General features: G+C 40.3%; 1 protein-coding gene across 1 annotated transcript in view; it reads right to left on the reverse strand.

Moving 5' to 3' along the window:
* The window catches only part of MCC (MCC regulator of WNT signaling pathway), a 535647-nt gene that overhangs the window by 371925 nt on the left and 145776 nt on the right, over positions 1–17946 (reverse strand). The window contains exon 3 of the mRNA XM_049872263.1: positions 13576–13787. Within this exon, the coding sequence (XP_049728220.1) occupies positions 13576–13787 (212 nt within the window). The remainder of the gene's footprint in view (positions 1–13575; positions 13788–17946) is intronic.

The raw sequence follows: 17946 nt of genomic DNA on the forward strand, positions 1-17946 counted from the left end.
TCCTATCTTGAGAACACAGAGGCTAAAAGATATCAAATGACTTGTCCAAGGTCACACCTTAGAGCATAGCTTGTGTTGCTGAAGTCCGCATTCTTCTTTTTTTTTTTTTTAGGTGAAAATTTACAGCTGAAGTTAATTTCTCATACAAAAATTTATACACATATTGTTATGTGACACTAGTTGCAATTCCTGTAATGTGACAGCACACTTACACTTTCCAGTCCGGGTTTCCTGTGTCCTTTCAACCAGCTGCTGTCCATTCCTGCCTTCTCAGCCTGCCTCCGGACAGGAGCTGCCCTTTTGGTCTTGTGTTTCTGCTTGAACTAAGAAGCACTCTCTTCATGAGTATTATTTTATGTTTTGTAGTTCGGTCTAATCTTTGTCTGAAGAGTGGGCCCTGGGAATGGTTTTAGTTCAAGGTTAACAGAGCGTTTGGGGACCATGGCTTCAGGGGTTCCTCCAGTCTTAAGTCAGACCATTAAATCTGGTCTTTTTAAGTGAATTTGAGCTCTGCTCCATACTTTTCTCCACTCCATCAGGGACTCTCTGTTGTGTTCCCTGTCAGGGCGGTCATTGGTGGTAGCTGGGCACCATCTAGTTCTTCTGGTCTCAGGCTGATGGAGTCTCTGGTTTATGTGGCCCTTTTATCTCTTGGGTTAATATTTTCCTTGTGTCTTTAGTCAAAATTCTTAATTATCTTTGGTGGTAAAGAGTCCTTTCTTTTAGGAAATGATGGTGATCATAGGTACATTGATTTTTGCTTTTTGGCAACATAAATAGTTGGCAAGTCTCAATCTTTTGAAATGTTGCTGGTTCATGAAATTACAATTTTGGGGAGCCATTGCTTCTTTAGAGTAGCAGTATGAACATGTTTTTGTGCAGGTACTTTGTTCATTCCCAAGATTAAAAGCTTCCCAAGATAAAAAGGCATGGTGATGCACCTGCCTTTTGTACATGTTGTTGATGATAATTTGTTGGTAAGGAGAGTCATATTATCTGTTCACAGTCTTAGGCATAGAGGACAAAGAAGGGGATTCCTCCGGCCACTCTATATTAGCCAGTCCTTCCATACAGAAGAAACAGAAGCTAGCCTAGATTCAGGGGCAGGGGGAACATAAGAGTAAGCTTAAAGAAAAAAAAAAAAAAAACCCATTGTGGTTTGAGTCAATTTGGACTCATAGCGACCCTCTTGTATAGAGTAGAACTGCCCCATAGGGTTCCAAGACCGTAATCTTTATAGAAGCCAGACTGCCACATCTTTCTTCCACTAAAAGAGCCGGTGGGTTAGAATCACTGACCTTTCGGTTAACAGCTAAGTTCTTAACCACTGCGCCACCAAGACTTCTTAGAATAAACTTAGATTCTGCTAAATACGAATAGAAAACCTCTCTAGAAGAAACTAATACCTTAAATCACCGATTCTGTGTTTGCAGATTTTATACAAAATACAACAATACTAACAGCCACAATTTTTTTTTCTTAAGCTTTTGATTGTAAAATAAAACACACACATGCAAACAAATGTAAGGTGGGTGAACTATTACAAATTTTGTTTTAACAATATATCTAAGATATTATTCTATGCCAGTAGATCTATAGATCTGCTTCATTCTTCATAACAGCTACACAGCACTGCATTGTATAGATGTAAAATAATTTATTAAATAAGGATCCCACTGGTGGGCCTTTAAGTCATTTTCAATCTCTTGCTAATAGAAGCAATGTGGCAATCAATATCCAGGCATATATGTCTTGGTGCATATGGGCAGGAATATCTATAGATAAATTCCTAGATCTATCAGTTTTAGACCTTATATAATGACTTCCTGCTACACTAGAGGAGAATTTTGATCATTTATGCCACCCACTGCCTTGCCTCTTATTTTTAGCTCCTGTTTATTTCTATTGTAAATTCAGATCATCACACCTTTGTCTAGAGTTGTGTCACCTGTAGACTGTATCCCTTGACTGCCCACTTGGAAAGATAAGTTTTAGCACCTTTACCCTTTAACCTTTTCCATCTCCCACCTGTGTTCTCTGTACTTTCACACTGTCAAGGTTGATGACATTTATATTCTGTTCTTCAACCATAATTAAAGCTTTTGTCCTTCATCTATAGTTGATCCTAAAAGTTTAAAATCAGCAAATGATGTTAACATTATTATGGCTGTGTAATAACTATTTACTACAGTACCAAGCGGCTCACAACAACTGTACTTCTTTATATTTCAGCTTTTGATTTTTCCTGAAGTTTCTAATTGAAATTGTGGGAGTTTTTCTCCTTCTATTTATTTACTTATTTTTTTTTTATTGTACTTTAGATGAAGGTTTGCAGAACAAACTGGCTTCTCATTAGACAATTAGTACACATATTGTTTTATGACATTGATTACCAACCCCATGACACTTTCACACTCTCCCTTCTTGACCTTTGGCTCCCTATTACTAGCTTTCCTGTCTCCTCCTGCCTTCCAGACCTTGCCCCTGGGCTGGTGTGTCCCTTTAGTCTAATTTTGTAACAGCAACAGTTTTTAAAGAGCATCTTCATTTTCACAAATAAATTAAGAAAGACCTTTGTCAAATTCTTAAGTTTTTCCCCAATAGGGTTTGTAATTTCAACAGACTGTTAGAACTTCGTCTCAAATTCAATGATTGCAGCCTATTTTAGAGATTAAAATGTGCTTGAAAAGGCTTTTAAGAACTCAATCTTTATGAAGAATTAGAATACACCATAATAAATCATCTCTTTATGATTATGGAAATCTTCCAAATGGCAACTAAATATCCAAAGGAGTAACTCTTCTTTTCTCATGCCCTTTTTCTTTGGCGGGGGAGGGGAGGTGGGAAGAGACAACTGCTGCACTCCAATGCTGTGTGCTTAACGAGAGCATGTGCTGGATGGTTTCACTGGGTATGTACACCCATATTCTCCTTTATGCTCACCAGGGAATGAAGTAAGGCGTCTTATTTGTAAACTCTGGCAGAGCTTGAGGCTACCAGTTCCAAGTTTCCCTGGAGAGGTAATAAATTCCTTCAGAGATAGGGAGTTTTTAAGACTCTCACTATTTTTCTTTCTGTTCTCCTACAGGAAGTACTAGATTCAGGACCTAAGAGACATTGGGGGGGGGGAGCGGGGGCGGGGAGAAGGGAGGGACAGACATGTGGGAGGGCTTTCTCACAGAAGGGAGAATGAGGGTGCTGGAGGTACAGGTGGAGGATGGTTGACAAAGCGGAATGAATGGATCTAGAAGTTTTATAAGAGAAATAAGAAAGGGAAAGAGTCGTTAAGAGACTGACTGGGTCTAGCCTAATCTAAAGTTGTCCCCTAGTGGGGGCATCCTCTACTACTAAGTGCTTTATTTGTTAACTCCTATGTAGTTCTCTATTTTCACTACCAGTAAACAAATAAACAAAATGCAAAGTCAAAGTATAAATTTCAAGAGAAAGGAGAAACATGATTCTTATATATAAATATAGAATGAACTCTCGTCAAAGATTTCTTTAATTCACTGAGGAACCCGGCAAGATGATAAAGCTGATTCAAAAAATGACAGAAGAAACTGGCAAATACATATTGTTGTGGTGTGCTGTCAAGTGGATTCTGATTCACGGTGACCCTATAGGACAGAATAGAACTGCCCCGTAGGATTTCCTAGGCTGTAATCTTTATGGGAAAGGAGCCCTGTGGCACAGTGGTTTAAGTGCTCGGCTGCTAACTGAAAGGTCAGTGCTTCAAACCCACCAGCTACTCCCTGGAAGGAAGATGTGGCAGTCTGCTTCTGTGAAGATAACAGCCTTGGAAACCCTGTGGGGGCAGTTCTACTCTGTCCCATAGGTCCGCTATGAAATAGACTTGACAGCAACCAGTTTTGGGTTTGGAATCTTTATGGGAGCAGATTGCCAGATCTTTTCACCCTTGGAGCTGCTGGTGGGTTCAAAACCATTAACCTTTCAGTTAGCCCTCGAGCACCTAACCACTGTGTTACCAGGGCTCTGGTGGTAAATATATAGTCAATGGAAAAAAGAATACTGGATAAGATCACCACACATTTAGTTACAAAACAGGTTATTGTCTTACAGGGCAATAAAATGTATCATTTGGGGTTATCTTTTCTGGTAGACAAAAATAATTTACATCTCTACTAGACAAAAGCCAGTGATAACTTATCAATCTTCTCCAAAATTAACATTTAAATTTACAGAGTCTGGATGCTAGTTACTAGTAAATGGTAAGCCAAACAAAGCTACAACCCTGGAGTACTAGATGACCCTTAAGAACCTTCTAGATGATGCTCTAACAAGACTTTGAAATGGCACCAGGTGATCTTTTTGCTTTATATCCAAGTTTTTGATTATTTTTCTTAAGAGCCTTCAAGCCCCTTGATTTCTGAAATAGCATGGTAGGGTAAAACAGAAATTACATCCCAATAGGTAATACATGTATACAAGAAGATATAATAAGGGGAGTAGCAGCTGAAAAGTGTAAAAAACCCCACCTCACAGTATCCCAGAGTTAGAGAAAAAGGGAAATGAACCAAAAGGCAATATGAAACACTGGGAAGTTGATCAGGTGGGTAAACCAAAAACAAGACCTCTATCTTACGACTGCTACACATCACTCTACATGGTTGTTGTTGTTAGGTGCGGTCAGGTTGGTTCTGACTCATAATAACCCTATGTACAACGGAATGAAACATTGCCCAGTCTTGTGCCATCCTCACAATTGTTGTTATGCTTCAGCCCATTGTTGCAGCCACTGTGTCAACCCATCTTGTTGACAGTCTTCCTCTTCTTCACTGGTCCTCTACTTTACTAAGCATGATGTTCTTCTGCAGGAACAGATCCCTTCTATTAACATGTCCAAAGTATGTAAGATGTAGTCTTGCCACCCTTTCTTCTAAGGAATATTCTGGTTGTACTTCTTCCAAGACAGATTTGTTTGTTCTTTTGGTGGTCCATGGTATATTCAATATTCTTTGCTAATACCATAATTCAAAGGCATCAATTCTTCTTTGGTCTTCCTTCTTCATCATCCAGATTTTGCACGCATATGAGGCGATTGAAAACACCATGGCTTGGGGTCAGGCGTACCTTAGTCTTCAGTGTGACATCTTTGCTTTTCAGCAATTTAAAGAGGTCTTTTGCAGCAGATTTGCTCAAGGCAATGTGTCTTTTGATTTTTTGACTGCTGCTTCCATGGGTGTTGATTGTGGATCCAACTAAAGTGAAATCCTTGACAACTTCAATCTTTTCCTTGTTTATCATGGTCCAGTTGTGAGGATTTTTGTTTTCTTTATGTTGAGATGTAATCTATACTGAAGGCTGTAGTCTTTGATTTTCATCAGCAAGTGCTTCAAGTCCTCTTCTTTCTCAGCAAGCAAGGTTGTGTCATGGGCATATCGCAGGTTGTTAATGAATCTTCTTCCAATCCTGGTGCCCATTCTTCTTCATATAGTCCAGCTTCTTGGATTATTTTCTCAGCATACAGATTGAATAAGTATGGTGAAAGGATACAACCCTGCTGCACACCTTTCCTGACAAACCACACAGTATCCCCTTGTTCTGGTCACATGACAGCTTCTTGATCTATGTACAGGTTTTTCATGAGTGCAATTAAGTGTTCTGGAATTCCCATTCTTCACAACATTACCCACAAGTTATTATGATCCACACAGTTGAATGACTTTGCATAGGCGATAAAACACAGGTAAACATTCTTCTGGTATTCTCTGCTTCTACCAGGATCCATCTGACATGAGCAATGATATCCCTGGTTCCATGTCCTCTTCCGAATCCAGCTTGAATTTCTGGCAGTTCCCTGTAGATATACTGCTGCAGCCGCTTTTGAATCATCTTCAACAAAATTTTACACTTGTGTGATACTAATGATATTGTTCAATAATTTCCACATTTGGTTGGGAATAGGCATAAATATGAATCTCTTCCAGTTGGTTGGGCAGGTAGCCATCTTCCAAATTTCTTGACATGGATGAGTGAGCACTTCCAGTGCTGCATCCGTTTGTTGAAACGTCTTAGTTGGTATTGTCAGTTCCCGAAGCTTTGTTTTTTACCAATGCCTTCAGTGGCTCTTGGACTTCTTCCTTCAGTACCATTGGTTCCTGATCATATGCTACCTCCTGAAACGGTTGAAAGTCGACCAGTTCTTTTTGATATAGTGACTCCGTGTATTCCTTCCATTTTCTTTTGATGCTTTCTTCATCGTTTAATATTTTCCCCGTAGAATCCTTCAATATTGCAACTCAAGGCTTGAATTTTTTCTTCAGTTCTTTCAGCTTGAGAAATGCAGAGTGTGTTCTTTCCTTTTGGGTTTCTATCTCCAGGTCCTTGCACACACACACTCAAAAAACCAAACCCGCTGCTGTTGAGTCGATTCCGACTCATAGCGACCCTATAGGACAGAGTAGAACTGCCCCACAGAGTTTCCAAGAAGCACCTGGAGGATTTGAACTGCCGACCTGTTGGTTAGCAGCCATAGCACTTAACCATTATGTTACCAGGTCTTTGCATATGTCATTATAATACTTTATTTTGTCTTCTTGAGCTGTTTCTTTAAAGCTTCTGTTCAGGTCTTTGACTTCATTGTTTCTTCCTTTTGCTTTAGCTACTTTATGTTTAAGAGCAAGTTTCAGAGTCTCTTCTGACATCCATTTTGGTCTTTTCTTTCTTTCCTGTCTTTTTAATAATCTCTTGCTTTCTTCCTATATTATGTCCTTGATGTCATTCCACAACTCGTCTGGTCTTCAGTCATTAGTGTTCAACACATCAAATCTATTCTTGGGATGGTCTCTAAATTCAGCTAGGATGTACTCAATTCTTCACTTTGGCTCTTGTGGACTTCTTCTTTTCTTCAGCTTCAACTGGAACTTGCCTATGAGCAATTGGTCTGTTCCACAGTTAGCCCCAGCCTTGTTCTGACTGATAGTGAGTTTTCTATGGTCTCTTTCCACAGATGTAGTCGATTTAATTCCTGTGTATTCCATCTGGTGAGGTCCAAGTGTTAATCGCTGTTTATGCTGGTGAGAAAAGGTATTTGCAGTGAAGAAGCCGATGGTCTTGCAAAATTCTATCATGCTATCTCAGGCATCATTTCTATCACCATTTTCCAACTATTAATCCTTCTTCTTCGTCTCCAACTTTTACATTCCAATCATCAGTCATTATCAATGCATCCTGAATGCATGTTTGATCAATTTCAGAGTATACAAGTTGGTAAATATCTTCAATTTCTTTATCTTTGGCCTTAGTGGTTGGTGCATAAATTTGAATAATCGTCATATTAAGTGGTCTTCCTTGTAGGCGTATGTATATTATCCTATCACTGACAATGCTGTACTTCAGGACAGATCTTGAAATGTTCTTTTTGACGATGAATGCAATGCCATTCCTTTCCAATTTGTCATTCTTGGCATAATAGACCATATGATTGTCCATTTCAGGTTACTAATGCCTAGGATGTTGATGTTTATGCATTCCATTTCATTTTTGACGATTTCCAATTTTCCTAGAATGATACTTTGTACATTCCATGTTCTGATTATTAGTGGATATTTGCAGTTGTTTCTTCTTATTTTGAGTCGTGCCACATCAGCAAATGAAGGTCGCGGAAGCTTGACTCCATCTACATCATTAATGTCAACTCTACTTTGAGGAGGCAGCTCTTCCCCAGTTGTATTTTGACTGCCTTCCAATCTGAGGGGCTCATCTTCTGGCACTATATCAGACAATGTTCTGCTGCTATTCATAAGGTTTTCACCGGATAATTCTTTTTAGAAGTATACTGCGGGGTCCTTCTTGTCTGTCTTAGTCTGGAAGCTCAACTGAAACATGTCTGCCATGGGTGACTCTGCTGGTATTTCAATACCGATGGTATAGCTTCTAGCATCACAGCAACACACAAGCCCCCACAGTATGACAAACTGGCAGACGCAGGGAGGCTGTGGTAGTTGTGGTCCATTAGTCCTTTGGACTAATCTTTCCCTTGTGTCTTTGGTTTTCTTCATTCTCCCTTGCTCCATACGGGTTGGAACAAGAGGAGTATCTTAGATGACTGCTCACAAGCTTTTAAGTCCCCAGACGATAGATGACTGCTCACAAGCTTTTAAGTCCCCAGACGATACTCACCAAAGTAGGATGTAGAACATTTTCTTTGTAAACTATGTTATGCCAATTGAGCTAGATGTTCCCCCGAGACCAGGATCCCTAGCCCTTAGCCCAGTAATTTGGTCCCTCAGGGAGTTCGGATGTAGACACAATTGTAAATCAACTTCCAATGCCAAGATGTTGTAATCGGCCTAAGGAAAGAAGTTGCTTGGAGTTTGTGATAGCTGTTAGATAAACAAAGTAGCAAAACCTGCCATTTCAGTTTTTAAATTCACTTCATTTTAATTGTACAACTCACAACTATCTTTTTTCTCTCATTGAAAATGTGAATTAACTTTGCAAAAAAACTATAAGCAAAAATGTAAATTTTCAAATGGGAAAATTTGAAACCAGATTGTCCAAAGGACTTTACAGGAAGATAGCACTGTGCAGCAGAATGCAGAATGCAGACATGACTCTTTATCTGCCTGGAAATGACACAGGCTGTGCTTACAATGTCATCACTTGAAATGTTAGGGAAAAACTCACGTAAAACAGGGCATTTCCTCACAGATAGCTGGTATTTTAGACAACTAACAACACAAAGCCAAATATATTCTTCTCTGTGTGTAACCAAGGTGTATTTATTTATTCGGAGCCATGGTGGTGCAGTGGTTAAGCATTCAGCTGCTAACCAAAAAACTGGCAGTTCGAATCCACTAGCCACTCCTTAGAAACCCTATGGAGGCAGTTCTACTCTGTCCTATAGGGTCAGTATGAGTCAGAATTGACTTGACAGCATTGGGTTTTGTTTTATTTTATTTACCTACTTTTATTTCTGTTTCAATCATTTGGAAGTGACAATTCAAGATTTTGAATTTTTTTATCAACTTATTTTGGTTTGTTTGAACAAAGCTGGAGAAGATATTCTAGGCCCTTCCTAGCCTCTTCCTCAATAATCCAGTATTTTATTTGCATTGTTTCAATTCCCTGAAACTCTAAAGGGTGATAAGCATGTCCTGTGCTAAAGAATTTCTTCTTTTTCAGTTCTGCACAATGCCTAGAAGGGGGTGCTAGCAGAATAAGCAGCCTTGCCCTGACTACCAAACCAGGATACATCCTCTTGACAAAAGGTTTCTGTCTCAGAATCCCGAACTTGGCAAATTGCTTTAAAGATCATAGCACCTTAACACTACAAAAGGAGAATTGGAAAATTCTCTAATATTAAGAGAAAGTCAAGCTACATAACAAATTGGTGAAGACGTTTTAAATGAAGGAAGACAGGGCTAGGAGCTGGGGGAGACAAATGGTGATTTTTACTTCTCACCAACTTTCTGTAGTGGTTGGAGTATTTGATGTCTTGTCCGCGGCTACTTTCAAGGTATAATTAATTTTAAACAACATCAATTAATTAATACTTTTATTAATAAAAGGTTAAAGTTAAACAAGCAGCATGTCTGAAAGAATCTACCTAGAACTTGACATTTTTGTTCAGGACTCTTTCAGTCCTGTATCTAGATAATAAACTTTGGTTATTCATTTATTTATTTTTTATTAACTTTTATTGAGCTTCAAGTGAACGTTTATAAATCAAGTCAGACTGTCACATATAAGTTTATATACACCTTACTCCGTACTCCCACTTGCTCTCCCCCTAATGAGTCAGCCCTTCCAGTCTCTCCTTTCGTGACAATTTTGCCAGCTTCCAACTCTCTCTATCCTCCCATCCCCCCTCCAGACAGGAGATGCCGACACAGTCTCAAGTGTCCACCTGATATAATTAGCTCACTCTTCATCAGCATCTCTCTCCTACCCACTGTCCAGTCCCTTTCATGTCTGATGAGTTGTCTTCGGGAATGGTTCCTGTCCTGGGCCAACAGAAGGTTTGGGGACCATGACAGCCGGGATTCCTCTAGTCTCAGTCAGACCATTAAGTATGGTCCTTTCGTGAGAATTTGGGGTCTGCATCCCACTGATCTCCTGCTCCCTCAGGGGTTCTCTGTTGTGCTCCCTGTCAGGGCAGTCATCGATTGCGGCCGGGCACCAACTAGTTCTTCTGGTCTCAGGATGATGTAGGTCTCTGGTTCATGTGGCCCTTTCTGTCTCTTGGGCTCTTAGTTATCGTGTGACCTTGGTGTTCTTCATTCTCCTTTGATCCAGGTGGGTTGAGACCAATTGATGCATCTTAGATGGCCGCTTGTTAGCATTTAAGACCCCAGACGCCACATTTCAAAGTGGGATGCAGAATGTTTTCATAATAGAGTTATTTTGCCAATTGACTTAGAAGTTCCCTTAAACCATGGTCCCCAAGCCCCCACCCTTGCTCTGCTGACCTTTGAAGCATTCAGTTTATCCTGGAAACTTCTTTGCTTTTGGTCCAGTCCAGTTGAGCTGACCTTCCATGTATTGAGTGGTTATTTTTTAATGTTTCAGAATGCTTAAGTATGTCGCTACTCATAATCTGTCACATTACAATTTAGACTTGCAGTCTTCCCTGGTAATTCCCATCTATGGAGAGAAAAATCCATCAGAGAACAGGCATTGCAGCTTTCCCACTGCATCTTCTCTTTACAAAACTCCTAATGTAGCTTATATTGCTTTGCTGATAGCTTTATGAATGAGGTTCAAGTTGTAATGGCAGTTTCATTGCAGCTCTGTGGTGGCTTGGTACTATATCAGTTTAGCTAAGCTGGAACAATGTTTCCCAGAATTCTCTCCCCTGCATGGCTCTGTATTGCCACGAGAGACATTCTGTTCGAAATCTAGAAGGTAGAAGTGAAGAAATCATACATTTTATGTACTGATAGCTGGTACAATGTACCAAGCCATGCAGCAGCTCACACATGCTGTTCCTGGTCTGCTGGCTTACCTACTTGGTGTGGGGCAGCACCTGGGCATGGAGCAACTCCAGCTCCCACCAGATCTACTCCTTCAGCTTCTCTGAGTTCTGGGCTGTGTACATGAGCAGCTCTGTGACGAAGGGTGCCAGCTTCTCCTACAGGTCACCCACAGCATCCAGGCTGGCCAAGAGACAGAAGTGAGTTCCAATTTGTCCTCATGGGTACCAGTTTGTTTTTGCTATCATCTACATCCAGTTTTCCTTCTCAGTTGCTGGTCTGACAGGGCTATAGTAACTTCAGAATCAACACTAGATGCAGAAGCAACAACCTGCATAGACTGCTCCACCAGTTCCCACATTTGTGTAAGGCTAATCCTCATAATAAACCCCTTATTCTGTATCTATCACACGTAGCTGTTCTGCTTCTCTGATTAAACTCTGACAGTGACCAGCTTCTATGTATAATATCATCTTGCTGCCTTTGGGTTTTAAACAGTGTGTTAAGCCTCAGAGCCATGGTATCCACTGTCTTAGGTAAAAAGAGAAGATAAATATTTGGTAGTAGGAGAAAAGGGAAGATTAGAAGGGTAAAAAACCTGTGTAAGAAGCTTCTAGAAGCTTCTCAATACTAAAAATGCCTGTGTCAGTTATCAATTTATTGTCTCTCATCTCCAAAGTTACCTTCTTTGACCTGCTTTGAGATACTGAAGGTAGAACCTGTTAACATTTCTCCTTTGTCAATAGAGGATGCTGAAGGGATCCTGAAGGAGGAAGAATTCTCTTCCTGGTTCTCTTGAATTCTTCTTTGCTTGTTCTTATGGTAGGTGGAGGACAGCAGTGTGCAGGACACCCAGTGGTGCTCGCTTCTAGTAAGCTTCAGTGATACCCCTGTGAAGGACATCTCAGAGGGTTTTGCCACCACCGCAACGAGCAGCTTCCTAGTGAATTCTGTTGGTACTCCCTTGGGCACCAGTGAATCTTGCAGATGTCCCGAGGGTGTTATCCCAGCAAGCTGGTGGTCGTTTCCTGCTTGCCAGCCTTGGCCTATAGCATCTCAGGGAACTTCTCCACCATCCAGTGGGCCACACTCTCTCCAATGAGGTTTGAATTTCTTTTAAATTCGTTCCTTCCTTTGGTACACTTAGTCCTAGAAGTAGTGGCAGTTCCCTATATGTGCTATTTCTGTATTCTTTAGAATTTTCTTTACCCCTTAGTAAATCATCCCTGCTGCTAGTTAATAATTCTTTCCATTAAATTTTCCCTGTGTGAATTACTGTGCTTCTGTCTTCTAGCTGGACATGGACTGCTCTTAATAGCTATTTAGAAAAAAAAAAAAAAACAGAACTTACGTTTTATCAGTTCAGACTTTGTTTTAGAAGGAACATAAGTTATTTTTACTGTGATCATAGAAGTAAAGAGATTGTCCAAATGTTCAGTTTACAGAAGCTATTTGTTTTCTTGGGCCACCTAGAAGGGAAATTTCTCAGGCTGGCCTCCATGGACATCCGTGAGAAAACCCTAAGTCCATTATTACTATGGAAACAAACCACCCTAAGCACAATGGTTAAAACAACAGTCGTTTGTTATTTCTTGCAGGTCTGACAGAAAAATACACTCCACCTTTATCGGAGGACTCCAAAGCCATACAACAAATTGTGAGGATATATATAGAAAGGGGTGAAGAACTGAAGTAAAAAATGCACTCTACCACAGGGTACAAGAACAATTATTAAAAGTCTGCAAACTTAACTGGTAGTTTTAAGTTTTGTATTTTCAATTCAGTAAGAATTAGAATAAGTGATATAATCAATGCCACAAGACTTCAGTCCCTGCACTGCATTTATGATCCACTTCTTGCCTAGGGATCATCATAAGTGAGTGTGCAAAACATTGGAGCTAAAGCTTTTAAGATATTTATTCAGTGTGTTCCAGTGAACAATCATTTAATTATTTATGTGTTTTTTCATAAGCATTTTATAGACATACAGTAAAACCTGCGAAAGCCGTAAACTGTGTAAGGCAGAAAGTGCTGAGAAAAGGAAAATGCAAATATTTTCCACTAAAATGAGTGATACAAAAGTAGTAAGACTGCACCTTACCAAAGGCAGAAAGCTTGCAAGACTCAGAAAAAGAAGGCAGTCCCGTTGCGTTCTGGCTGTCACAGGTTTTACTACACAGGGTATAACAATTTCAAGTGTGTACATATTGTAACAATAATCAAATTATGATTGAAATATTTTCCTCTCTCTGTTTTTTAAACCAGTAAAGTCCAAATTAAGGAGCAGAAAGGAGTATATCCTATTAATTCGTAATATCTGGTACCACAGAAGAATTCTAGTTAAGGAATAGACTTTGTAGATACCCAGTTTAGTAATTAACTCTGTACAAGTTACTCACTTACTGGTAATCACACATCGTTTTGGAGTCCACCTGGCCTTAATGATGAGAGTGAAGTCCCTAGTCACACTAGCAGCTTTGGAGCACTTAACATTACTGGCAGTGCTAGAAGTGGTACAATGTTCAGCTCAATGAAAAAGACGATAATCGGATATGTCCCCTGGAGTCCAAAATAAAAATACTTGTATTGGAATACAGACAGGCTTAAAGATGTATTCTACAAACCAAAAAGTACTCACCGTGTTGGCCAGCTCCAGATAGCTTCCTCCCACAGAGCTGCTAAAACACGGAGGCTGTGTGAGCAGTTTGTGGAGAGCAGCCCGCTGAGGCAGAGCATTCCCACTGCACTCCAGCAGCTTCTGCAGGGCAGGCTGGCTCTGCAAGTCTGGGCTCTGGAGGTCTCTGGCACCTGAGTCGTATTCCCAGCTCTCCCTGGCCGCTGACAAGGCACCTAGGTCCAGGAAAATAGAAAGACATTTCCTTCGTTAGCCTGTGGGTGGTCAATAGGCAATGATTTGGAACCGCTTAACCCTTCCATGTGCCAGCATGTCAGAACACATATGGTGCCCAGGCTGCCTTCTAAGCACTTTCCTTCTCAAGTTGACACATGCGGAGTCTGTAGATAAAAGTAGTTTTAGCAAAGCATTCAGAAATAACTATCCAATGAATATACACCCCCCAAACAGAAATGCTTTTAAAAAAAAAGCACTGGAGAGGCAAGAAAAGGAAATCCAGATCAAAGACACATCTGTCTCTGATTTACACAGGGTAGGAACTGTATTATTAATCTTCTTCCTAGTGATCTCTTTTTACAACTGAGTAAGAAGGAAGCAAGAGAGAGGATAGAATTAAGACGTGGCACTTGGTCATGATTTTCTAGTATTGATTTACTCTGGAGAAAGTTAGAGGAAGCTATACTGTATTTTCCAGTTAGGTGTGGCCATTTGGTTGAGTTCTGGGCAATAGAATGTGAACAGAAGTAATCATCATCACTTCCTGGTCTGGGTCATAAAAACTCTGCAAAACCATCCAAGCCCTTGGCCTTCTGGCTTGGTTCAGATGAGCATGGCACCCTTGAAGACATGTAGTAAGGAGAGCTGAGCCACAAGATGGAAAAAGTCTGTTCCCTGAATCACCTCTTGCAGGAAAGCTGTCTGCTGATCCTGAACCTCCTGTTTTGATTTCCTTCACTATAGGAAAGAAACTTCTAGAATGTTTGATTCACCATAGATTGTTGGTTTGTTTGTAAGAACAGCTACTATTACCTTGATTATTAAAGCAGACTAGAATTTAATAAAAATTACTAATAATTACAATGCAATGGGAAAGTACACAGAAATAGGATACCTAGAGGAGAGGTACCTAACTCAGCCACCTGGAGAGGGGTGGGAAATGCTCATGGGAAGCTAACTGGAAGAGAAAGCTGGATGCTCGGTGGTCAGCCTTGCTAGAAAAATCTAGTTTTTCTGAATTGGAGGTAAAGCCTGCTTCCACATGTTGCCCACTTCCAAACAGAAGCCCTTGTAGGTTCATCTGATTGGTGGAGCCTGACTCACATGCCTTTGCCCTAGCTACAAGGAAGGCTGAGAAATTTAGTTTTCTGGCCCTTACTTTGGGAAGGTAGAATTTGTAAGGTGAGAAGCTTTCCAAACATAGAAAGGGTGTTTAAAAGGTTCAGGGCAGCCAGAAAACAAGACAAAGATCTACACATAGCCAGGTACTGAGGATACTGCCGTGAGGATTATAAATGTGGCTGTGGTCCCGGCTCACGGAGTTTTCATTCTGGTGGAACATTAATACATGACTTTTAATGACAGACAAGAGAACTCATTAAAGTGATTAAATTTGTGCTATAAAATGTGGACATACAGAGATTACAATTTTCTTCAGTATAATTCCATATAGGAAGCTATAAATGATGTGAAGTTCTGACATGAATGTCCAATCTCCCCATATTAGGTCTTGGTGAATTTAATCAAGCACTTCAGATGTTTCCGTCTACTGTCCGTGCTTTGCTCATCTTCCTCAGTCAGTCTGACCCAATGCTGTCACAACACTGTATAGCTGAGGTGACATGTCTTTGCATCGAAGCAGACAATTCTTCCATTCTGTTACAAATGCTCAAAATTCATTTCAAAGTTGAAGTCTATCAACGGTATTGCAAGGGAAGTTTTGCTTCCTTCAAGAGAGACTGCAAATTCCATCCCTCCCTCCCCTTGTTCCTCTGAGTGCTCTGTTACCTGGCTAGCTGCCCCACGTTCTCAGTCCTGGCTCCGGCTCCACGTGGCAAGAAGACAGATTAAGGTTAGGTAGAAAAACGGATCCTCCAACACTGGGTTGAATCATGGATGACCTCTATCTCATATAAAAGACAAATAAACACAGGGTTGGATCCTTGCCTTTTATTTTGCCACAGTATCCCCAGCACCTTGCACACTGCCTGTAACATATCACGCATATTAATAAACATTTATTGAATGGATGACTGATTTATCCATGGTTGTAGTAGCCCAGAGTTCCACTTTTTAGCCTGGAAAAGCAACATGGAAATTACTTTTTAAGATCAAAATAAATTATACACTTAAACTTTTTCTTTATGCACACAGGGAGCCTCATTTTCAGATAATAAAATACAATAGTCCTGGGATAAGACACACGAAGGAAGCTTCACTTGAAATTTATTTTGCTGTATTAACAGACCCAAACCCAGTTTCTGGCAGAGGCATGCAACTGGTTTAGCCAAGCTCCACATTCATCCGGAAGATCAAAAGGCCCTTATACTCTTACCACAGCAATTTCTGCTGAAGTGATGCTGAGCAACACAGATCCTCTGCTAAGGAGCCAAGTCAATCATATTAGCATCCACATAGATGGACCATAAAAAGGGGAGTAAAAAACCCAGTGCCATTGAGTCGATTCCGACTCATAAAAAAGGGGAGTAGGCTGTATTAAATTACCCTCTCTCAGTCTGTCTTCACATCAGATTTTCCTGGATAAACACCAACATTCCTGAGGCAAAAATCTAAGTCATTTAATTAGGATGATTTCACTGAAAAACTTCAAAAATGTAGGTCTGGTAACCATCTTGGTTTTGCTCTTTGAGGCATGATGGCACCTAATGGTTTTAGGCTCATACTCAGCCTCTTGCCATCCTCTGTTTACTCCTTTGCTAACCTCAAAGTGGTTCCAGTGCTTCAGGAAAGAAAGCTGAAGATATTCCCTTTTTTCTTTTTCCGCTCTGTTTCTCCCTCCCCCAACCCCTTCCGCCTGCCCTCCAACAGATCTTCTTTTCTTTTTTAAAATTTTATTTACTTATTCATGTTGTTGTTGAGAATATATGCTGCAAACATACACTGATTCAACCATTTCTACATGTACAATCCAGTGACATTGATTACATTCTTCTATTTGTGCAACCATTCTTACCCTCCTTTTCTGAGTTGTTCCTTCCCCATTAACATAAACTCACTGCCCCCTAAGGTTCCTATCTAGTCTTTAACTCAGTACTGAAGTCACTCCTGAGGTTCACCCTTCAGCCAAAGATTAGACAGAGCCATAAAACAAACGATAATACACATAGCTCAACCATGTATACCAGACAAAAGGGGCACACCAGCCCAAGGGCAAGGACGAGAAGGCAGAAGAGGATGGGAAAGCTGGACAAATGGAAATGGGTTGTTCCCAAAAAGGTTGAGAAGGGAGGAGTGATGACATGTCACGGGGTTGGTAACCAATGTCACAAAACAATATGGGTATTAATTGCTCCGTAAACTCTCATCTAAAGCACACACACACAAAAAAAGACTTCAGAGGATATTTTTGGTTTAAGATTTAAAGACTATCTCAAGGCAACAGTTTCAAGGGTCTATCCAGGTTCCATGGCTCCAGAAAGTCTGGAAGTCCATTAAAATTTGAAATTCTGTCCTACATTTCCCCCCTTTTGATCAAAGATTCTCCTATAGACTCTTTGATCAAAATATCCAGCAATGGTAGCTGGGCATCATCCAGTTCTTCTGATCTGATGGCAAAGGGGGCAGTTGTTCATGGAGGCATTTAGCCACACATTCCATTTCCTCCTCTTATTCCTGACTCATTTTTCCTCTGTTGTTCCAGGTGAAGAGAAGCCAACTGCTGTGACTTAGATGGCCACTTGCAAGCTTTCAAGACCCCAGGCACTATGCAACAAACTAGGAGGTAGAACAGAAGCACTCAACACATTACAGGCCAATTAACTGGGATGTCCCATGAAACCATGACGCTAAACCTCTAAACCAAGGAACCAAATCCTATGCGGTTATATGTAAGACTGCTTTTTTGTCATTGTTGTAAATACGTTTATTATATCACTTTTGCTAATTCAACTTTTTACATGTATACAACTTAATGACAGCAATTACAATAATCGGTTGTATAACCCTACCCTTAATCAATGTGATTTTTCTATCACTGTAAACTGAAACTCAGTACTCCATAAACAATAGCTCCCCTTCCCCCCTCCCTCCCACTCCTGATAACAACTAAGAAACTTTGGTGTCTGTACGTTTGCCTTTTTTTTTTTTTTTAATGTAAGTGAGGTCATACAATATTTGTCCTTTTGTGATTGACTCCCA

The sequence above is a fragment of the Elephas maximus genome, chromosome 2 (genome assembly GCF_024166365.1).
Source record: "Elephas maximus indicus isolate mEleMax1 chromosome 2, mEleMax1 primary haplotype, whole genome shotgun sequence".
Taxonomy (NCBI): Eukaryota; Metazoa; Chordata; class Mammalia; order Proboscidea; family Elephantidae; genus Elephas; species Elephas maximus.